This window comes from Bufo gargarizans, chromosome 9, assembly GCF_014858855.1.
Source record: "Bufo gargarizans isolate SCDJY-AF-19 chromosome 9, ASM1485885v1, whole genome shotgun sequence".
Lineage (NCBI taxonomy): Eukaryota > Metazoa > Chordata > Amphibia > Anura > Bufonidae > Bufo > Bufo gargarizans.
Window position 1 is genome coordinate 81,138,136 of NC_058088.1, and position 17,597 is coordinate 81,155,732.

Genomic DNA, 17,597 nt, shown 5'->3' on the forward strand with positions numbered 1-17,597 from the left:
GCTACACTGCTTAGTGCTGCTGTGTTTCATACTGCTGCTTTTTTTAAGTGAGGGTTGAGGGGGAAGGTGTGGACCCTGATGAGTGGAGAAAGAGGCTTTTTCAACACGGGAATGTTTTGTGTATTTTCAAGTGAATTTGTTGCTTAAGGCTGGGTTCACATCTAAGATGGAGGTTCCATTAGAAGCTTCAGTTAAAGAGTCTGGCAACTCTGCGCTGAACTATTTTCTCTGTCAGAAAGATGGAAACTATGGTGGACGCCATAATGAAAGCCTGACAACCTTAATATATTGGGCACAGTTGATCTTTTGCCTTATCCAGTGCTCCTCACTTTTCTCTTCCTAGACTGGAACAGAAGAACATAAAATATGCCACAGGTGTGAACATAAACTCCTTTATAGGAATTTCTGTTGTAGTAATGTTCCATTAAACCAGATTGAAGACATGCTCGAGTGCTCCTTCAGTATTTCTCAAATTCACTACTTTTGCAGATTACAAATCATTTCCATTTCTTTTGATATTTCCTTGTTCATTTTCAGTACCTGGCCGTAAGAACGTTTTGTAAAACAGACCTGATAGAAGAGCTCATTGCCAAATACTTTCCTGAAGAACTCAAAGAGCGGAAGATGGTCTATGAAGAGGAAATAGCAGAACTTTCCAAGTAAGTCCATGAAGAAAGAAAGCCATATTTCCACGAAACTGTGCGCTAGCTGGTGTGAACTAATTATGTGCGCCTTTGCCTTTACAGCTTACATAAGCTGAGTGATCATGGTAAATACATTAGATACAACCTGCAGAGATGTACTGCTGCTCAAGGGTGCACTATGCTATTTGCATAGCACGGCAGTCCAATACTAAGTGAATAGAGTAGAGCACCGTTTGTGTGGATGGCGCTTGCTACATCTGTATTATACAAATTATCATTACAAGTTGCATTCAAAATTTTCAACCTTTTAAGGTGAAATCTCCCATCGGGTTGTGTCTGCCTATAATACATAGCTCATTATTACTTTCCACCAGGGTAATCCACCTTTTTGTAGCCTTTTAGATTTTATGGTGATTTCATCTGACCTCAATTGTCCCTGTCTTGTTCTCTTCAAGCTTGAACACAAATGTGCCCATATTTGTGTGTACCATGGCCTACCCTACAGTCCCATGTCCTCTGCACATATTTGAACCTTGTTATCGTCTGATGATTCGAAGGTGCATGGAAACTGGTACCAAGCAGTTTGGCATGTGTATTGGAGACTCTATTAAAGGGTAAGCAAATGGATTTTAGGTTTTCAACTGTCTTTTTATCAGCTATACCTGCTACTATTGTGTAATAGGCTGCATGTTAAGTGTCATGATTCCATTACAAAGAAGTAAAGTGTAACCGGTGTATCATGCCTGCTTTTGTGAATCCAGTATCTATTTCCTTAGGCCCCTTTCACACGGGCGAGTATTCTGCGCGGATGCGATGCGTGAGTTGAACGCATTGCACCCGTACTGAATACCGACCCATTAATTTCTATGGGGCTGTTCACATGAGCGGTGATTTTCACGCATCACTTATGCGTTGCGTATAAATCGCAGCATGCTCTATTTTGTGCGTTTTTCACGTAACGCAGGCCCCATAGAAATGAATGGGGTTGCGTGAAAATCGTGTAGCCCTTGATTGCGTAGCCCGGCATCTCGTCTGTTTCCTTTGCTGAACAGGACCTGTGGTGACGTCACGCCGGTCATCACATGTTCCATCACATGATCTTTTACCATGTGATGGATCATGTGATGACCGGAGTGACGTCACCACAGGTCCTGTTCAGCAAAGGAGACAGAAGAGATGCCGGGCTACGCGATCAAGTGGACTAAGGTGAGTTAAATTATTTTTTATTTTTTTTAACCCCTCCAGCGCTATTGTACTCAGATACTATACTATTGTATTCAGAATGCTATTATTTTCCCTTATAACCATGTTATAAAGGAAAATAATACAATCTACAGAACACCGATCCCAAGCCCGAACTTCTGTGAAGAAGTTCGGGTTTGGGTACCAAACATGCGTGATTTTTCTCACGCGAGTGCAAAACGCATTACAATGTTTTGAACTCGCGTGGAAAAATCGCGGGTGTTCCCGCAATGCACCCGCACATTGTCCCGCAACGCCTGTCTGAAAGAGGCCTTAGGCTCTGTGTAAATCTGTGTTGTATGGATCTGTATTATGACATCTATGGGCAGATACTGTACTTCTGTGCAATTTCGTGGAGACATTCTCCCCCAGAAGAATTGCTTAAAGGAGAGGATACGGTACCGAGCTGTACTGTGAGGTTGTAGGGACACTGTGTGACTCCACAGACGCTCCATGCACATAGCTTTGCCTAAACAAAATCCAAAAACCTATGGATGAGCTTCTGGGTGTCAGATTTTACCCATCACATCTATTTTTGGGAAACTGTGCTGCTTTTGGGTTGTAGTCTGATATTTATAGTCAGCACTTGAACTCTATGCAGCTTGCCATTTGTATGTGCAGCCTGTGGTAGGAGAAATTTGCAGTACACAAAGTGACTATCCTCTGTGGTATCTAAGTGCTAAGTTTTAAAGGAGTACACTGTAGTAGTTCTCGTTTTACCAGATTAGTAAATCCAGTGCCCTTTTCATCTCCAATAGCGGTGTCAGAAATCCTAAATCTGTTGCACTGTCCTTAAAAACAGAGAGTGAGCATGTGCTGTTTCATCATTCAGCCCCATGATACAGCCCTGTGCCTTGTCGGTAGCCTCAGTCTTCAATGCAGACACTGCATTCTTAAATTTGCACTGCAGGAGATATTCCATTCCCTCCAATATAAACCATGTTCACACTCTTCCTCTTTCTTTCCCCCATGGCTTTCCATTGCAAAAACTAAGAGGTGCAGTGTGCACCTGGGAAACGCCCATTTGGGCGTCAGAAACCTGGACATAGGATGGAACCAATCTTGGAACAGAAATCATATATAAGATAATGGTGATGGCGCAGTTGGTGTAGTGCAGGGATAGTACAGCTGCATGGAAATTTCAACAAATAATGCCACACACATGCGCATCTTGTCTGCTCTGCCCGCCATGGCCAATGACGAATGGCATTGTTGGTTTCTGTTCCTGCCACTCCTGTCTCCACAGCTCATGCAGCTGATGCAGCCAATCGCTGTCCTCAGAAGGTCACTTGTGCATGAATGCAACATGACTGCTGAGGCCAGTGATTGGCTGCAGTGGCCACATGAATAATGAACAGCACTTGACCACTGCGGGCCCAGCAGGGATCAATGCGGGGGGCAAGAGTGGTGGGACATTTAAGTGGTGATCAAGTGTTTTTTTGTTTTGTTTTTTTATTTTATATATACAGTCCCCTGCCCTCTATCCATTTTTAAAAACACACTGGAGAACCCCTGTAATAGACCTGCTGCCTTTTGAATCAGCTCAAGAATATTTATTCTGATTCACCAGAAATCTGATATTTCTGACCAGTGGTTTTTGGCAAAGTATATGTTGGTCTAGCTTATAAAACCAAAACTAGTGCGGAGCAGTAATTGCAGCATTGCTTAATATGTAATAGAGGAGCAGGACTAAGAAGCGGGCAGCAAGAGGTGGTGGCAGCACCAGTACTACTAAACCTAAGGCTGTCTGGTACTGTGTCCTGTCTGCAGCCATCCTGGACGCTCCCTCAGTACTCCATTGTAGACTTAAAGGAGTTGTAAAATGTATACAGATAAGATTCTTATATCTGAACAGTAAAATGCCACTATGAGTACAACAATCCAACAATGTGGCCCTCGAACCAAAAAACACAAAGGTTGTGCACCTCCGCTTCCATTAAATGTTAGCACCTTATTCATAAGAATTTATAATTTATTTCTATTGCTGCATAAAGTGTAACTGTCATCCCTTTTTTTTTTTTGTAATGTATAGGGGTAATAATATTAACCATTTTTGTAATATACTTTAATTACTGGAATTTTCTAATTTCTATTCGAAAAATAGCTCTAAAGTGACCCATTTTGAGCCTTAGCAACAGCCCTCTGTCTTCTGTTTACATAACACAGTCAGTGTTAAGGAAGTCTCCATATGTAAACAGAAGACAGAGGAGCGTTGCTAAGGCTCAAAAAGGGTCACTTTTAGAGCTATTTTTCTGACAGAAATGTACGATTTCAGTAATTAAAGTATATTTTAAAAAAAGGGTTAGTATTACTGCCCCTATATATATAAAGAAAAAAAGAAAAAGAATGATGGTTACACTTTAAAAGGTTTGCTCCAGAATAACAACCTATACAGTGTCTGATCAGTGGAAGTCCAACTCCTAAGACCAGCCCCGTGGTCCCCACTTGAATAGAGTGACGGTTGAGCTTGTGCATTGCAGCTCCATTCAAAGTCCATGGGACTGTAGAAAGTAGCCAAGCTCGGCTACCTCCAGAAATCCTATAGACTTGGAATGGGGCAGCAATGCACATGCTCGATCGTTGCTTCACTCAAGTAGGGGAACAAAAACCTCCTCTTGTGAACTATGGAGATGTTTGTGATTGGTAAAGATGTCAGCAGTAACACACTTATCACCTTTCCTGTGACGTAGAAAGATGATAAGTTGTCATTCTGGGAAGTAAAGTGCTGAGCATCTGTTCCTTCTAGTTTGCCATTATGTGGTTATACCCAACTTACATCTGTGTTACAGTAGCTGTGAGTACAGTATACTCCTGGCCTAGCTGAATAAGGCTAAATAACTTTTATTTTTTCACCCCCTCCTCCAATCTCGTCTACTCCAATTGGTCTCAAAGCATCCTTTTGACATTTTTGCTTTTTCCAGCAATTTTCCCATTGTGCTAAACACATGGCATTGGCAGCTACAAGACAATGCCCCTATATTACAACACATTTGTCTCCTCTGTGACCCTGCCCTGCTCACTATGTCACTTAAATGTATATAGAGTATGACATAATCATCAGTGCTCACAAAATGTGGATGGCATGGCTTCACGCTAAAATTTTACGTATATCTGGTAATGAATTTTCAAGACACTTTGGGGGAGATTCTTCAAAGACCCACATTTCACAATGGTCTTTGATATCCCCTCCGCTACCTGAGGAGGTAACTAATTTATGATGGGGCACAGGCCTTGTCATAGATTAGGCACATCCTCTGGCTGTCCTTGCTCCAGGATGACATTTAAGGAAGCTCAGAGCTGCTGTAGCTGCTGAAAACAGGTGCAAGTGAGGATAAATGTGATGGCCCCACTGGCCCTGCCCTTACCCCCTTTTCAAAAAGCAGCAAGGGCAGAGCAGAAACGCCACTTGCGACAAAATTTGTCACAAGTGGTGTTTAAAAAGTCAAACACAAGGTTTGCAACTTTTTTTTATGCCAGGGACAGGGAGATTATAAATCCAACCCCGTAGTCAAGAGTCTTGAAATACTGAGCAAGGCATTTGACCATAATCAGTTCCTTAGAAATATAATCTACAACACTGTGGTGCAAGCAGTTGTCACTTTTATTTGTCTAGGATCGATATTACAGTTATTAATCTGTTGTTTAAAGGGGTTTTCTGAGACTTTTCTAGGGGTCGACCTATCCTTTGGATAGGTCATCCGTATCTGATCGGTGGGGGTCCGATACCTGGGACCCCCTTCGATCAGTGGTTGGAGAAGGCACTGGTGCTCACAGCAGTGTTGTGGTCTTTTCGCAGCTTTCCTTAGGCCATGTGACATCACTTTCATCAGTCACATAGCCTTAACACAGCTCAGTGAATGGGGCTGAGCGTGATACCAAGCACACTCACTATACAATGTACGGCGCTGTGCCGGGTGAGCTGAGAGAAGGCCATGGCGCTACTGCGAGCACCAGTGCCTTCTCAAACAGTGGTCTCACACCAATCAGATACTGATGACCTGTCTAGCGCAAAGGTCATCAGTATAAAAGTCTCAGAAGACCCCTTCTTTAACTATTAGGCTAAGGCTTCATTCTTAGAGGTGTATAAGCATCTCCCCTGCTGCTCTGTGATGTGAACTGTTTATACGGCTATACAATGGAGCACAACACTTTCTAGAGACACTTTTCATTACTGTGTTATTCTTCCCGTTTATAGGTTTGCGGATTATGGCTGCATGTTGGAGATCAGAAATGTAGAGTTCTTTGCTGATGGCCGTTCTGTAGTGGATAGTATTGGTAAAAGGAGATTTAAGGTCATTCGACACAGTCAACGAGATGGATATAACACAGCTGACATAGAGTATATAGAAGATGAAAAAGTAAGTACTGTATATACCTTTAGACATAGGGCAGCAAGTGTATTTTATACATTTAAGGGATTTTCTAGTGGGGGAAAAAATTGGTGGCCTGGATCCCCTCTTGTCTTTACTTCCTTTCTTGACAGACAGGAAATGCCTGCTCGGCCAATCACTGGCTGTGGTGGGTCACCACTTGTATTTCACATCTTGTCACAAGTTCTCCTTAATTTGTCTCTTACTCGGATGCGGTTGTATAAAAAAAAGGGATCCAGTCTCCCTTAGGGACTTTGACATGCGATCATCTGACTGCTTCTCCCACAGATTGCCAAAATTTACCATTGCAGTCTGGCAGGGCTCCATAGGAACATTGCTGTGGCAGGCTGCTTCAGAGGGACCAAGGCTGCCACAGCAACCGAACAGCTCCCCCCGATCTTGGTGCAAAGAGGCTGATCGGAGCGGGCTCCTGTCTGTGCCTGTGCTCCTCTCAGCTCAAAGCTCTCTATACCACATTGGTATGAGAGCCTTGAGCTGAGAGGAATGCACGCACAGACAGGAGCCCACAGCTAAAACCTGGCAGAGCACATTGGTACAGGGCACAGGGTACCGATGTGCTGTGACAGATTTAGCTTGGGGGGAGCACAGGCAGGACAGCGATCTGTGCTCCCTCCTGTGCAGAGTTTTCCACTAGCAGCAGAAATCTGTACACCGTACAGTGCTGACAAGCCAGTGCTGTACGGGAATGATGATTTTAAGAAGCGGTATTATCAACTTAAACTTTTAAAGTTGCAAAACAACATAGTTCATCAATAAAGTATATTACAAAATGTATCAATTTAGAAGAGTTTAAAAACCACTTGTATAAAAGTTAAAGGGGTTATCCCATCTTAGACAATGGGGGCATATCGCTAGGATGCACCTACAACGAGAACGGAGCCGGGGAGAGTTGTGGCTGGAGGACCCCGGGTTTCCCAGGGTCCGTCCACCACCAGGCACAGCTCCCCGCCTCTCCCATTGAAGTGAATGGGAGCGCACCGCACTCGGCTATTTTCGGCGGCTCCATAGAAATGAACGGAGGGAGGCTGCGCATGCGCAGTGCGCCCTCCTCCACTTTCTCTGCTCCATTCTCCTTGTAGGTGCGGGTCCCAGCGGTGGGACCCGCACCTATCAGACAATGGGGGCATATCCTAGCGATATGCCCCCATTGTCTAAGATGGGATAACCCCTTTAAGTTACTCTTTAAAGGGAATCTGTCACCTCATTTGACCATATTAAGCGCTCACCATTGGAAAGTTTAATAAAATACTTCATCTCCTGCAGTGGTTTTCTTTCTTATATTCGTGCTTTCATTTTGCTAAAAAAGCGATCTTTGTATTATGCTAATGAACCCTGAAGGTGCCCAGAGGGGCGTTATTCTTCACGCTCTGGGACCAGTAACGCCCCCCTGCAGTGCCTAGACCTCCTTTAATTAGAGCCCAAGCACGCCTCCTCGCTATGCAGTATCGTCCCACACCCTAGTTTAACGGTGCCGCACCCTCTGCTACATCAGCTAATTCATTCAAGCCACGCACCTGGAATCTTCAGTTCGTTCGGCTGAAATCTCATGCAGGCGCAGTTCCGCCTACTGCCTGCGCCTGTGCAATCCAACCGCTCCTGAAGGCAGCAGCGATAAGAAAATGTCACTGGGCTTGGCGCATGCCCAGTGACACTTTTGAGCAATTGGATCGCACAGGCAGTAGACGGTACTGCGCCTGCGTGAGAATTCAGCCGGACAAACTGAAGATTCCAGGTGCGTGGCTTGAATGAATTAGCTGACGTAGCAGAGGGGGTGCCGCCGTTAAACTAGGGTGTGGGACGATATTGCATAGCGAGGAGGCGTGCTTGGGCTCTAAATAAAGGCGGTGTAGGCACTGCAGGGGGGCATTACTGGGCTCAAAGGGTTAAGAATAACGCCCCTCTGGGCACCTTCAGGGTTCATTGGCATAACACAAAGATCGCTTTTTTAGCAAAATGAAAGCATGAATATAAGAAACAAAACCACTGCAGGAAATAAGGTATTTTATTAAACATGGCAATGGTGAGAGCTTAATATGGTCAAACCTGGTGACAGATTCCCTTTAACATCTCAGAAAACCCCTTTAACTTTGCCTACAAGATACATTTCATTTGCTGAAGTCAGACAACGCCTTTAAAACAATTTTCTCGCACTTTCTCTAACAATATCTGCTGCTTCACTTTGTGTCTAAAACACACCAAAAAAATCTCCACTTGTAAAAAATCTATACTACACAGTAAGCTTTTACAGAAAATAACCCTATGTGGGAAATCACATGTTGAAATGACTCTCCTTTGGCACAAGCCGAATATGTTTGGCATAGCTGCCGAGAGCTTTCCAGCACATGCGCTGAATGTATTCATATAATACCTCGTGATAAGAGCCTTTTTTAATTGTGCATGTACATTTGATCTTTTGCCTGCTTTTTGAATGACCTAGAGTGTGAAGGTTTTACATTTGCATTGCCCATCTAATTTTACACAAATGGGTGTACTGGAGATTTTTTCTTTTGCAAGCCTAGTTGAGTTTAAGGCATCATGCACACAATGCAAAATACGCGTGTGATCTGTGTGCCATCCTCATTTTATTATTTGCAAAACTGGAGTAGATTCTGTAGACAAAAGTGTCAGGTTTAAGGATAAACAACATGTGGCATTTGATAATTGTGGCATAAAGTACGACAACACAGACTCAAGCAAAACTTACTTCAAATATTCCCCTAATGATAAATCCCCCCCCCCCCATAGTCTATCTTTTTGCGGAACAGACATACGGATACGGAAAGCACACGGATGATCCGCATGCTTTCCGCATCCGTATGTCCATTCCGCAAAAGGATAGACAATTTCCTATACCTCCCCTCAAAATGGGGACCCAATAAAGTCAATGGCTACGCAAAAAATGCGGATGCAACATGGACTGCTTCTGTATTTCGCTGATCTGCGTTTTGCGGACTGCAAAACTAATATGGTCGTGTGCATGGGGCCTTATGCTACATAAAAGCCTATTAATTCATCAGTAATCGATGTTCATGACTTGGTGATGATGCTAGTTCATACCAGTGCTTTGGGAACACCGTTTTTAAGCTTTTCTCTCTATGCGGGGGAGGTTCGTAACAAGATAGGGAACAACAGCTATTCCTAGGGAAACACAGATTCTGTTACCAGCTAACTATTTGTTACTGACTATTAGTATCCAAAACGGTCCTATGTTCATATTTTTGTTACACTATTTTGTGATCTACCATGATTAATGCTCCTATACTTCATATCTTGCAGGTACAGGGAGAACATTATGCAGAATTGCTTGCGTTGCATAATTCTGTGTACGATCAAGCTTACACTTGGTTTACTACACTGAAACCAGCACTAACTAGTCGCATTTTGAGTCATTTTGGTCCTATACCTGCTAAGGAAAATGATTTACAGGTAAACGGGTAAAATAAGATGCTGATACTTTCTCAGCGTAAAACAGTTTCTAAGTGAATGAGATATGAAAAATGCATCATCTGTGCCCCAGCAGCAATACACAAGTAGGGAAGCCTATTACTTCCATTTTATTTGGTATGGCACTGGCTGGCATGGCTTCTCAGCCTATATTTCTATTTCACAGCCAGGTGTCCACTGACCATCTGGGTTCTGTGTGGGCTGGTCAGGGGCAACATAGAAGACCGCATCAACTGTTATTGTTGCTGATCCGCGTTATTTGCAGATTGCACTCTGGCTTATTAATTTCTGCGGGGCCTCAAAAAATGCAGACAGAACATGTTCATCAGGTGATCTGTGGCACCTTTAGACAGGCCGATTATCAGGAATGAGTGTTTGTAGGAACGTTCCTTCCCAATAATCAGCCCGACATCCAGGCTGTCTTAATCCACCCTTTGAAAATTTTAAAGGGATCTGTTACCAAGAAATTTACTGTTAAACCAGACACAATGCCTTGTAATACTTTTCAGTTAGGGATTCGTTGCTTCATTTTGGAAACAAAAAGTCCCCTCAATCCATAGGTAAATGAACAGTTAAAGAGGACCTTTCATCGGTCCAAACATTGTGAACTGTCATAATATATACAGCGGCGCCCAGAGATCTCACTGCACTTACTATTATCCCTGGGCGCCGCTCCGTTCTCCTGCTATGCCCTCCGGTATGTTCGCTCACTTGGTTATACTGGGCAGAGACTGGTGTCTCCTTCTCCCAGGCTGTGAGCTCTGCGCTGCGATTGGCCAACGCTACAGCCTGGGAGAAGGAGACGCCCAGGAGAACAAGGGCAGTCTCCGCCTACTATAACCAAGTCCCCTAAGTCTCCGCCTACTATAACCAAGTGAGCGAACATACCGGAGGGCATAGCAGGAGAACTGAGCGGCGCCCAGCGATAATGGTAAGTGCAGTGAGATCCCTGGGCGCCGCTATACAGATCGTGATACTTAGTTCACAATGTTTGGACCGATGAAAGGTCCTCTTTAAGTGCCCTGAGGGTGGGTCCAAGCCACTCTATGTACTCTTGCTCCTCCTGCTTCCTCAGCCAGTCCTCAACTCTCCTTCTTGATTTAGAGGGCCAGACGACCTGACTATGCAGGAACCTGGACTACAATATTGATGACTTGTCCTCAGGATAGGTCATCAATATCTTATCTTGCGTGTCACAACTGCTGATAAGCTGTATGAAGAGGCTCCGCTGAGTAATTTTGCCTCCTCACAGCCTGCCAATCACAGCGCGTACATTGTATAGCAGCTGTGCTTAGTATGTCAGGCTAGAACCATTTAACTAAATGGGACTGAGCTGCACATAGGCCATTTGACCAATAATTGTGACGTAACTGGCTTAGAAAGAGTCTGCAGTGCTCACCGGAGCACCGCAGCCTCTTCAAACACACTGTTGATTGGCAGGGGAGCCAGGAGTCAGACCCCCAACCAATCAGATATTGATGACCTATCCTGAGGATAAGTCAGCAATATTTTACTCCCAGAAAACCCCCTTTAAAAACTTTTGATCTAGAACAATTCACAAGTGCTGGGGTTCTCCTTCTGCCTGCTCCAGAGCTTCACCCTCAAGTCATTCCATGGTCAGTTAGGTCACGTTATTTCCCCATTATGTGTCATATTAAAAGGGTTATCTAGGAATTAATATTAATTACTTATCGTGAGGATAGGTCATTAGTATCAGATCAGTGAGAATCCGACTCCAGGGACCACCACCGATCAGCTGTTAGAAGAGGCCAGCGGTCCATGAGCGCTGCGGCCTCTTTCTAGGCCATGTGATGTCACTGTACTTCTGTCACATGGCTTAATCAAGTCAGCTGAGCTGCAATACCAAGCACAGCCGCTATATGATGTACAGCGCTGTACTTGGTACGTGTCCCGGAGGCTGCCACACTTACAAGAGCTACAGTGAGAGCTGTAGCTGCCCGAAGCAGCTGATCAGCAGGAGTGCTGGGACTCGGGCCCCTGCTCAAGTTATATTGATACCAATATTATTTCTCAGATAACCTCTTTTAAACACTCTGGTAATTGCAGAATGGTCACACATTAACTTTTTTTTTATACCTCTCAGCAATCTGAGTAATCTGTGTTATAACCAGTTGACTTAAACTGATCACAGAATGTTTGGTTTCAGATATTACCAGCTGGGAAAGTGGTCATTTAATACCATAGTGCAGGGCTGGCCAACCTGCAGCTCTCCAGCTGTTGCAAAACTACAACTCCCAGCATGCCAAGACAGCCTACAGCAGGGCATGGTGGGAATTGTAGTTTTACAACAGCTGGAGAGTCGCAGTTTGGTCAGCCCTGCCATAGTTAATATTATGTAGATTGCAGAACATAATCACATTCATATCTTTTCATATCCTTGTCTTTTCCAGGCAAACCCCAATGGTCCTGCATGGTGCTGGTGGATTCTGGCTGTTCTTCCTCTTGAGAGCAGAGCACAGCTCCCTTTTCTAGCTATGACATCACTGAAGGATCGCTTAACCAGCATCCGGCGTGTCCTACTCTTTATGTGTCGTACACGAACACGATAACCCATTGTATTTAATTACATTCCATCAAGTGCATACATATTGTACATGCCGGAAAATGTATGTCACGTTACAAATTGCAAGGACTTCAGACCATCAAGTTAACTTATTTGCAATTTTTTTTCCAACTGATGAATGAGAACAGTGCTAAACCTGGACGCCTTTTATATCAAATGCAGTATACAGATATTTTCTTTGGAACTCCAAATTTTGATAAAGTTTTGTTATACAAAATCAAAGTTTTTACAGAGATGTACAGATTTGTGATCATCATTATGTTTAATAATTTATTTTTTCATTACCATTTCTCCTGCTTGATGTGCTTCATTAACGGTGAAAAATGTTAATCGCTATATTTATTTCCTGTTGTTGGAGATTTGTTATAATTTAAGAAAAGAACAAAAAAAAAAAAGAAACACTTCTCCAGTTACATTGACTTTGTGCGCTTTAAATGTATTTATTTTGTAAGGAAGGACATTGCAAGAAGTCAGGATAGGTCTATGGTCCTGTCTGAATATTTACGCTAGAATAACTCGCCGCAGAAAAAAGTGGTCAATTGATTTTTGGAACGAGTATCAATCCTTCAATCATTATTATTATTTTTTTACACCTTTCTGAACATTTTACGAAAAATATTTCCCCTCTGGACAACCCCTTTAAAAAAAAAAAAAAAAAAAGACAAAGCACTAATCAATCTCTGCTGTGATCTGTGTCCTGGTCTGGACTTCCAGCTACAATACATGAGAGTAACCAAAGCAATCAATAAACCCGAGAGATTACCATATTTTTCGCTTTATAAGACGCACCTGCTGATAAGGCTACATTCACACTTGCGTTTGGTGCGGATCCATCATAGATTTGCACAGACGGATCCGTTCAGATAATACAACCGTTGTCATCTGTTCAGAACAGATCCGTTTGAATTATCTTTAACATAGCCAAGACAGATCCGTCTTGAACACCATTGAAAATCAATGGAGGACGTATCCGTTTTCTGTTGTGTCAGTGAAAACTGATTCGTCCCCATTGGCTTACATTGTGTGTCAGAACGGATCAGTTTGGTTCGGTTTCGTCAGACGGACACCAAAACGCTGAAAGCAGCGTTTTGATGTCTGCCTCCAAAGCAGAATGGAGACGGAACGGAGGCAAACTGATGCATTCTGAGCGGATCCTTTTCCATTCAGAATGCATTAGGGCAAAACTGATCCGTTTTGGACCGCTTGTGAGAGCCCTGAACGGATCTCGCAAACGGAAAGCCAAAACGCCAGTGTGAAAGTAGCCTAAGACGCACCCCAGGTTTTAAAGGAGGGAAATAAGACATTACATCACACCCCCATAACAGGACATTACATGAGACCTTTATATAAGACCCTCTTCAGACCTCATATCAGCCCTCCATTTCAGACCCCCATCAGACCTCAGATCAGACCCGAAAATAAAAAAACTTCTCTTACCTCTCCTGCGCCGCGGCTCCACTTTGAGTCCGGCGGTCTATTTAGAAGTCGCACTCACCTGTCTTCTCTGGTCGGTGCTGCACAGTCACCTGACTTCATGCAGTGTCGGGTCATAGTGTGCTCACTAGGTCCTGGCGCTGTATGCGGTCAGAACAGTGCGCCCGTGGCCCCAGGGAGGGTGAGTACAGGAAGTGCTCGCAGCACTTCACTCCCCTCTCCCGACACCTAATGTATACTAGTGAACGCTTCCATAATTGAAGGGCTCACTAGTATTTGCTTTATAAGACGCACAACCATTTCCCCCCACACTTTTGGGAGGGGGGAAAGTGTGTCTTATAAAGTGAAAAATACGGTAACTTTCTAAAATTATCTGAACATGGGCAAACTCCATTGTTATAACAACTCCCCATGCCTATTACAGAATCCAATGATGAAAGCCACAGTGGTACCTTAAAGGCTATGAACACCTTTGGGGGCATTTTTTTTTTGTGATTGATTTGCATTTTACCCATTTTGAGCTAAGAATCTTTTTTTTTTCTTCTTCAATTTATCTATATATAACAAAAATTGTCACAAAGATCTAAGTTTTAGCCTAGCTATGAGCATCTTCCCTTCACTTTCACTTTGTGCCATCATCTGATAACTTTTATCTCTGAACTACTAACAGCTTATGAACACTCATTATAGTGTAGAGGCAGAAGTAGAATGAAATAAAGGGGGTAAGAAGGGAGAGATTGGTCAGTTCAGGAGGGGAAGAGGTAATGTAGGCGGCACCAGGTGAAATAGATCAGGTAGCTTCTCATAAGAGATTCTTGTACTCTGAAGACTGTTAAACTTTCCTTCAATAGTATTTCACGTGAATGTGTTTCTGGGAGGCAGTATGGAGAGGAAATGGCACAAAGGGCAAAATCTCTAGTCTCCAAGGGGATTGGGTTTACCTATGGACTAAAGTGACTCTGAGGAGGTCCAGTTATCACATTCCCTGAAGTGAAAGGCTCTAGACCAGGGATCAGCAACCTTTAGCACTCCAACTGCTGTGAAACTACAATTCTCAGTATGCACACTTACACATATCTGTAAAGAATAAATCAAGGCAACTGGACGTATTGTAGATTTCTTGAAAACGTTTCACTCGTTCTTCCAACGAGCTTTCTCAATTCTGAGTGACTGTACAAGAATTCTCTGGGAATAAATATGTAACTGAATCAACAGCTGGTAATTATACCCAGCATGGGGTATAATTACCCATGCTGGGTATAATGACCTCTGACCCCATGCTGTATATCAGATATTTACCATTAGATAAAAAATACCATTTTATAGAATCAGAAATAAACCTGAGACAGCAACTTTTTGATTCTGCCAGAAAACTAAATCTTGGTGACAGAATTTGTGAACCCATTCGTAACTCTGAAATGTTTCTTTATCTGCATCCTTGATCAACAGACCTACATCTGTTTATAGACTTAGAGCTGAACCCGGACATACCTCCATTTTCACCCCGGCAGCTCCCCTGACTTCTTTGCCCTGCGCTAAATTGCACAGGGCAAAGGCATTTCTTGGAGATCCGATGACGTACCGGGGCTCTCCATGGAGCTGCCAGGAGGCCGGTGATGTCACCGGCACTGATGGGCGGGCTTTAGTGCTGCCCTAGCCAGTAAAACGCCTAGGGCACCGCTAAAGCATGCCCATCCGAGCCGGTGATGTCACCGAACACACTGCCGGGTGGAAGTTTCCGCCTGGCAGTGTGTTATGATAAACAAAAGAGCCTGTGCCCTGCGTGATTTAGAGCAGGGCAAGGGAGCGCATCGAAGCATGAGATGCTCCGATGCTAGTCTCAGGGGGTCTGCCGGTCTGAAAATAAGGGTATGGGCGGGTTTAGCTCTCAACCCGGACAACCCATTTAAATACTTAATTAGAGGAAGAATAAATTGTCTTATTAGACATCGCCCATAAAAAGGATGCCCTTTACCTCTAAGCCTAGTCTATATGGTAAGTACCATTGTGTAAAAGTTACTCGCTCTAAACCAGATAAATTTATTGTAACATCATATATAACCACTACACTGAGTAAAAATCTACTGTAGACCCCCATTGCAGTTTATTCCCAAGAGCTTTATTGTTATAATATGATAAACAACTAACTCCGGAATGTCTACAAGGTATATGTAAGAAACTGAGCCAAGCTGACAGCACTGGCACACGGCAAGCATGGACATCAAAGATGAGCTAACCGAAACTGTACCATTCATTTCATACCGATCCAGGACAAGCTTGGGATCCTGAACCAGGAGGTGTTGGTATGAACTCAAGGAAGAAGAAAGGAGAAAAAAACTTCCAGACGAAACCAGGCCAACCGAGAACCCACCTGCCCGCATAGCTTCAAGGTCAGAGGCAGTCTTGAGGGTTTCACAAGATCTTTACATGGCACTAGTCAGGAGACACAGGAACTGAGGAGTGGCAAAGGGTTACAGGATCTGTGCAGCGTACATAGCCGCAGCTTATATGTGTGAGCATGGCTGTGAATGTGGACAGAGGAATGCACAGTTTCTATTGCTGATTTGTAGCTCCCTTGGTTGGCTTGAGGGTAGTCTCCTTCCCGGAGTGGACAGAGGTGCCCTTGAGGTTATGGGTATTAGGTGCAATGAAGGCAGGGTCCCTAATGTTTGTGACATCAGCACCCTTAGGTGCAAATAGATAGAATAACATATAGAATAGTTTAGATGGGCATAAGTTGACATTTACTGAAAATCACTAGTCTTGAGGTAGATATACCAATTTATTGCCATAGAAGGGATAGCTGTAATCTATACAAAAAGAATTCCCAGCCAGGATGGTGATGCCTCCCATTATAACAGGTCTGGCTAGGATCTTTACTAAATTTCTCTGGTCACACTAATGTTCCTTTAACTTCAGGCTGACCCATACTATCTCCAGGTGTAGAGTATACTATACCCTAGAAATCGCATTGCCAGTACACATATATGTCTTGCACTCCTTGAATTACATACCATTTATTTTAATATTGTCCACGGAGGAATGTGGCTCCAAATACAGCTTGCACTGAACTGTAGATCGTGAATGGGCACTGTAGGCTACTCCACTCACCAAACGCTAGTAGAGTCCATGGATTGAACTACCACTCCTCTCCATTAGGCTTTCCCTAATCTTTCTGTCACACTGGGTCCTTACCTGAGGTCTTCACCTTAGGACCCCTTTAGCTTTAATTTAACTTCCTGCCTCCTACCTTGTTACTTTTATGTGTGAGTGCACCAGTAGTAGGCAAGTGGCAGCAGGCCATACACGGAGGCAGCAAGTGGCAGCAGGTCCTACAAGGAGGCAGCAAGTGGCAGCAGGCCCTATACGAAGGCAGTAAGTGGCAGCAAGTGGCAGCAGGCCCTGCATGGAGGCAGCAAGTGGCAGCAGGCCATACACGGAGGCAGCAAGTGGCAGCAGGCCATACACAGAGGCATAGTCATAGCCAATTGATCGCATAGCTGCCGGTCTCCTGTTCTTTCTTCAGGACCTGTCAAAGGACCTGTGGTGACGTCACTGAGCTCATCACATGGTCCAATCACATGGTCCATCACCACTGTGATGGACCATGTGATGTGACATCACCATAGGTCCTTTAGCCCTGCAGCTCATGATTAAAGAAGTAAGAAGAGATCGGCAACTACACGATCAAGAGGAGGAGGTGAGTTAATTTTTTGTATTAAAGAATGCTATTATTTTCCCTTATAACCATGTTATAAGGGAAAATAATACAGTGAATAGACTGTCATCTTAGCAACCCTGCGTGAAAATCGCACCGCATTCGCACTTGCTTGCGATTTTCACGCAGCCCCATTCACT

General features: G+C 43.8%; 1 protein-coding gene across 1 annotated transcript in view; it reads left to right on the top strand.

Annotated features, from left to right (window-relative positions):
- LONRF3 (LON peptidase N-terminal domain and ring finger 3) overlaps nucleotides 1–12,595 on the top strand; it is a 35,137-nt gene extending 22,542 nt beyond the window's left edge. Inside the window, exons 8-12 of the mRNA XM_044306020.1 lie at nucleotides 538–659; nucleotides 1,100–1,258; nucleotides 6,082–6,244; nucleotides 9,554–9,703; nucleotides 12,133–12,595. Coding sequence (XP_044161955.1) covers nucleotides 538–659; nucleotides 1,100–1,258; nucleotides 6,082–6,244; nucleotides 9,554–9,703; nucleotides 12,133–12,291 — 753 coding nt within the window. The 3' untranslated portion in view covers nucleotides 12,292–12,595. The remainder of the gene's footprint in view (nucleotides 1–537; nucleotides 660–1,099; nucleotides 1,259–6,081; nucleotides 6,245–9,553; nucleotides 9,704–12,132) is intronic.
- The last annotated feature ends 5,002 nt before the right edge of the window (nucleotides 12,596–17,597 follow it).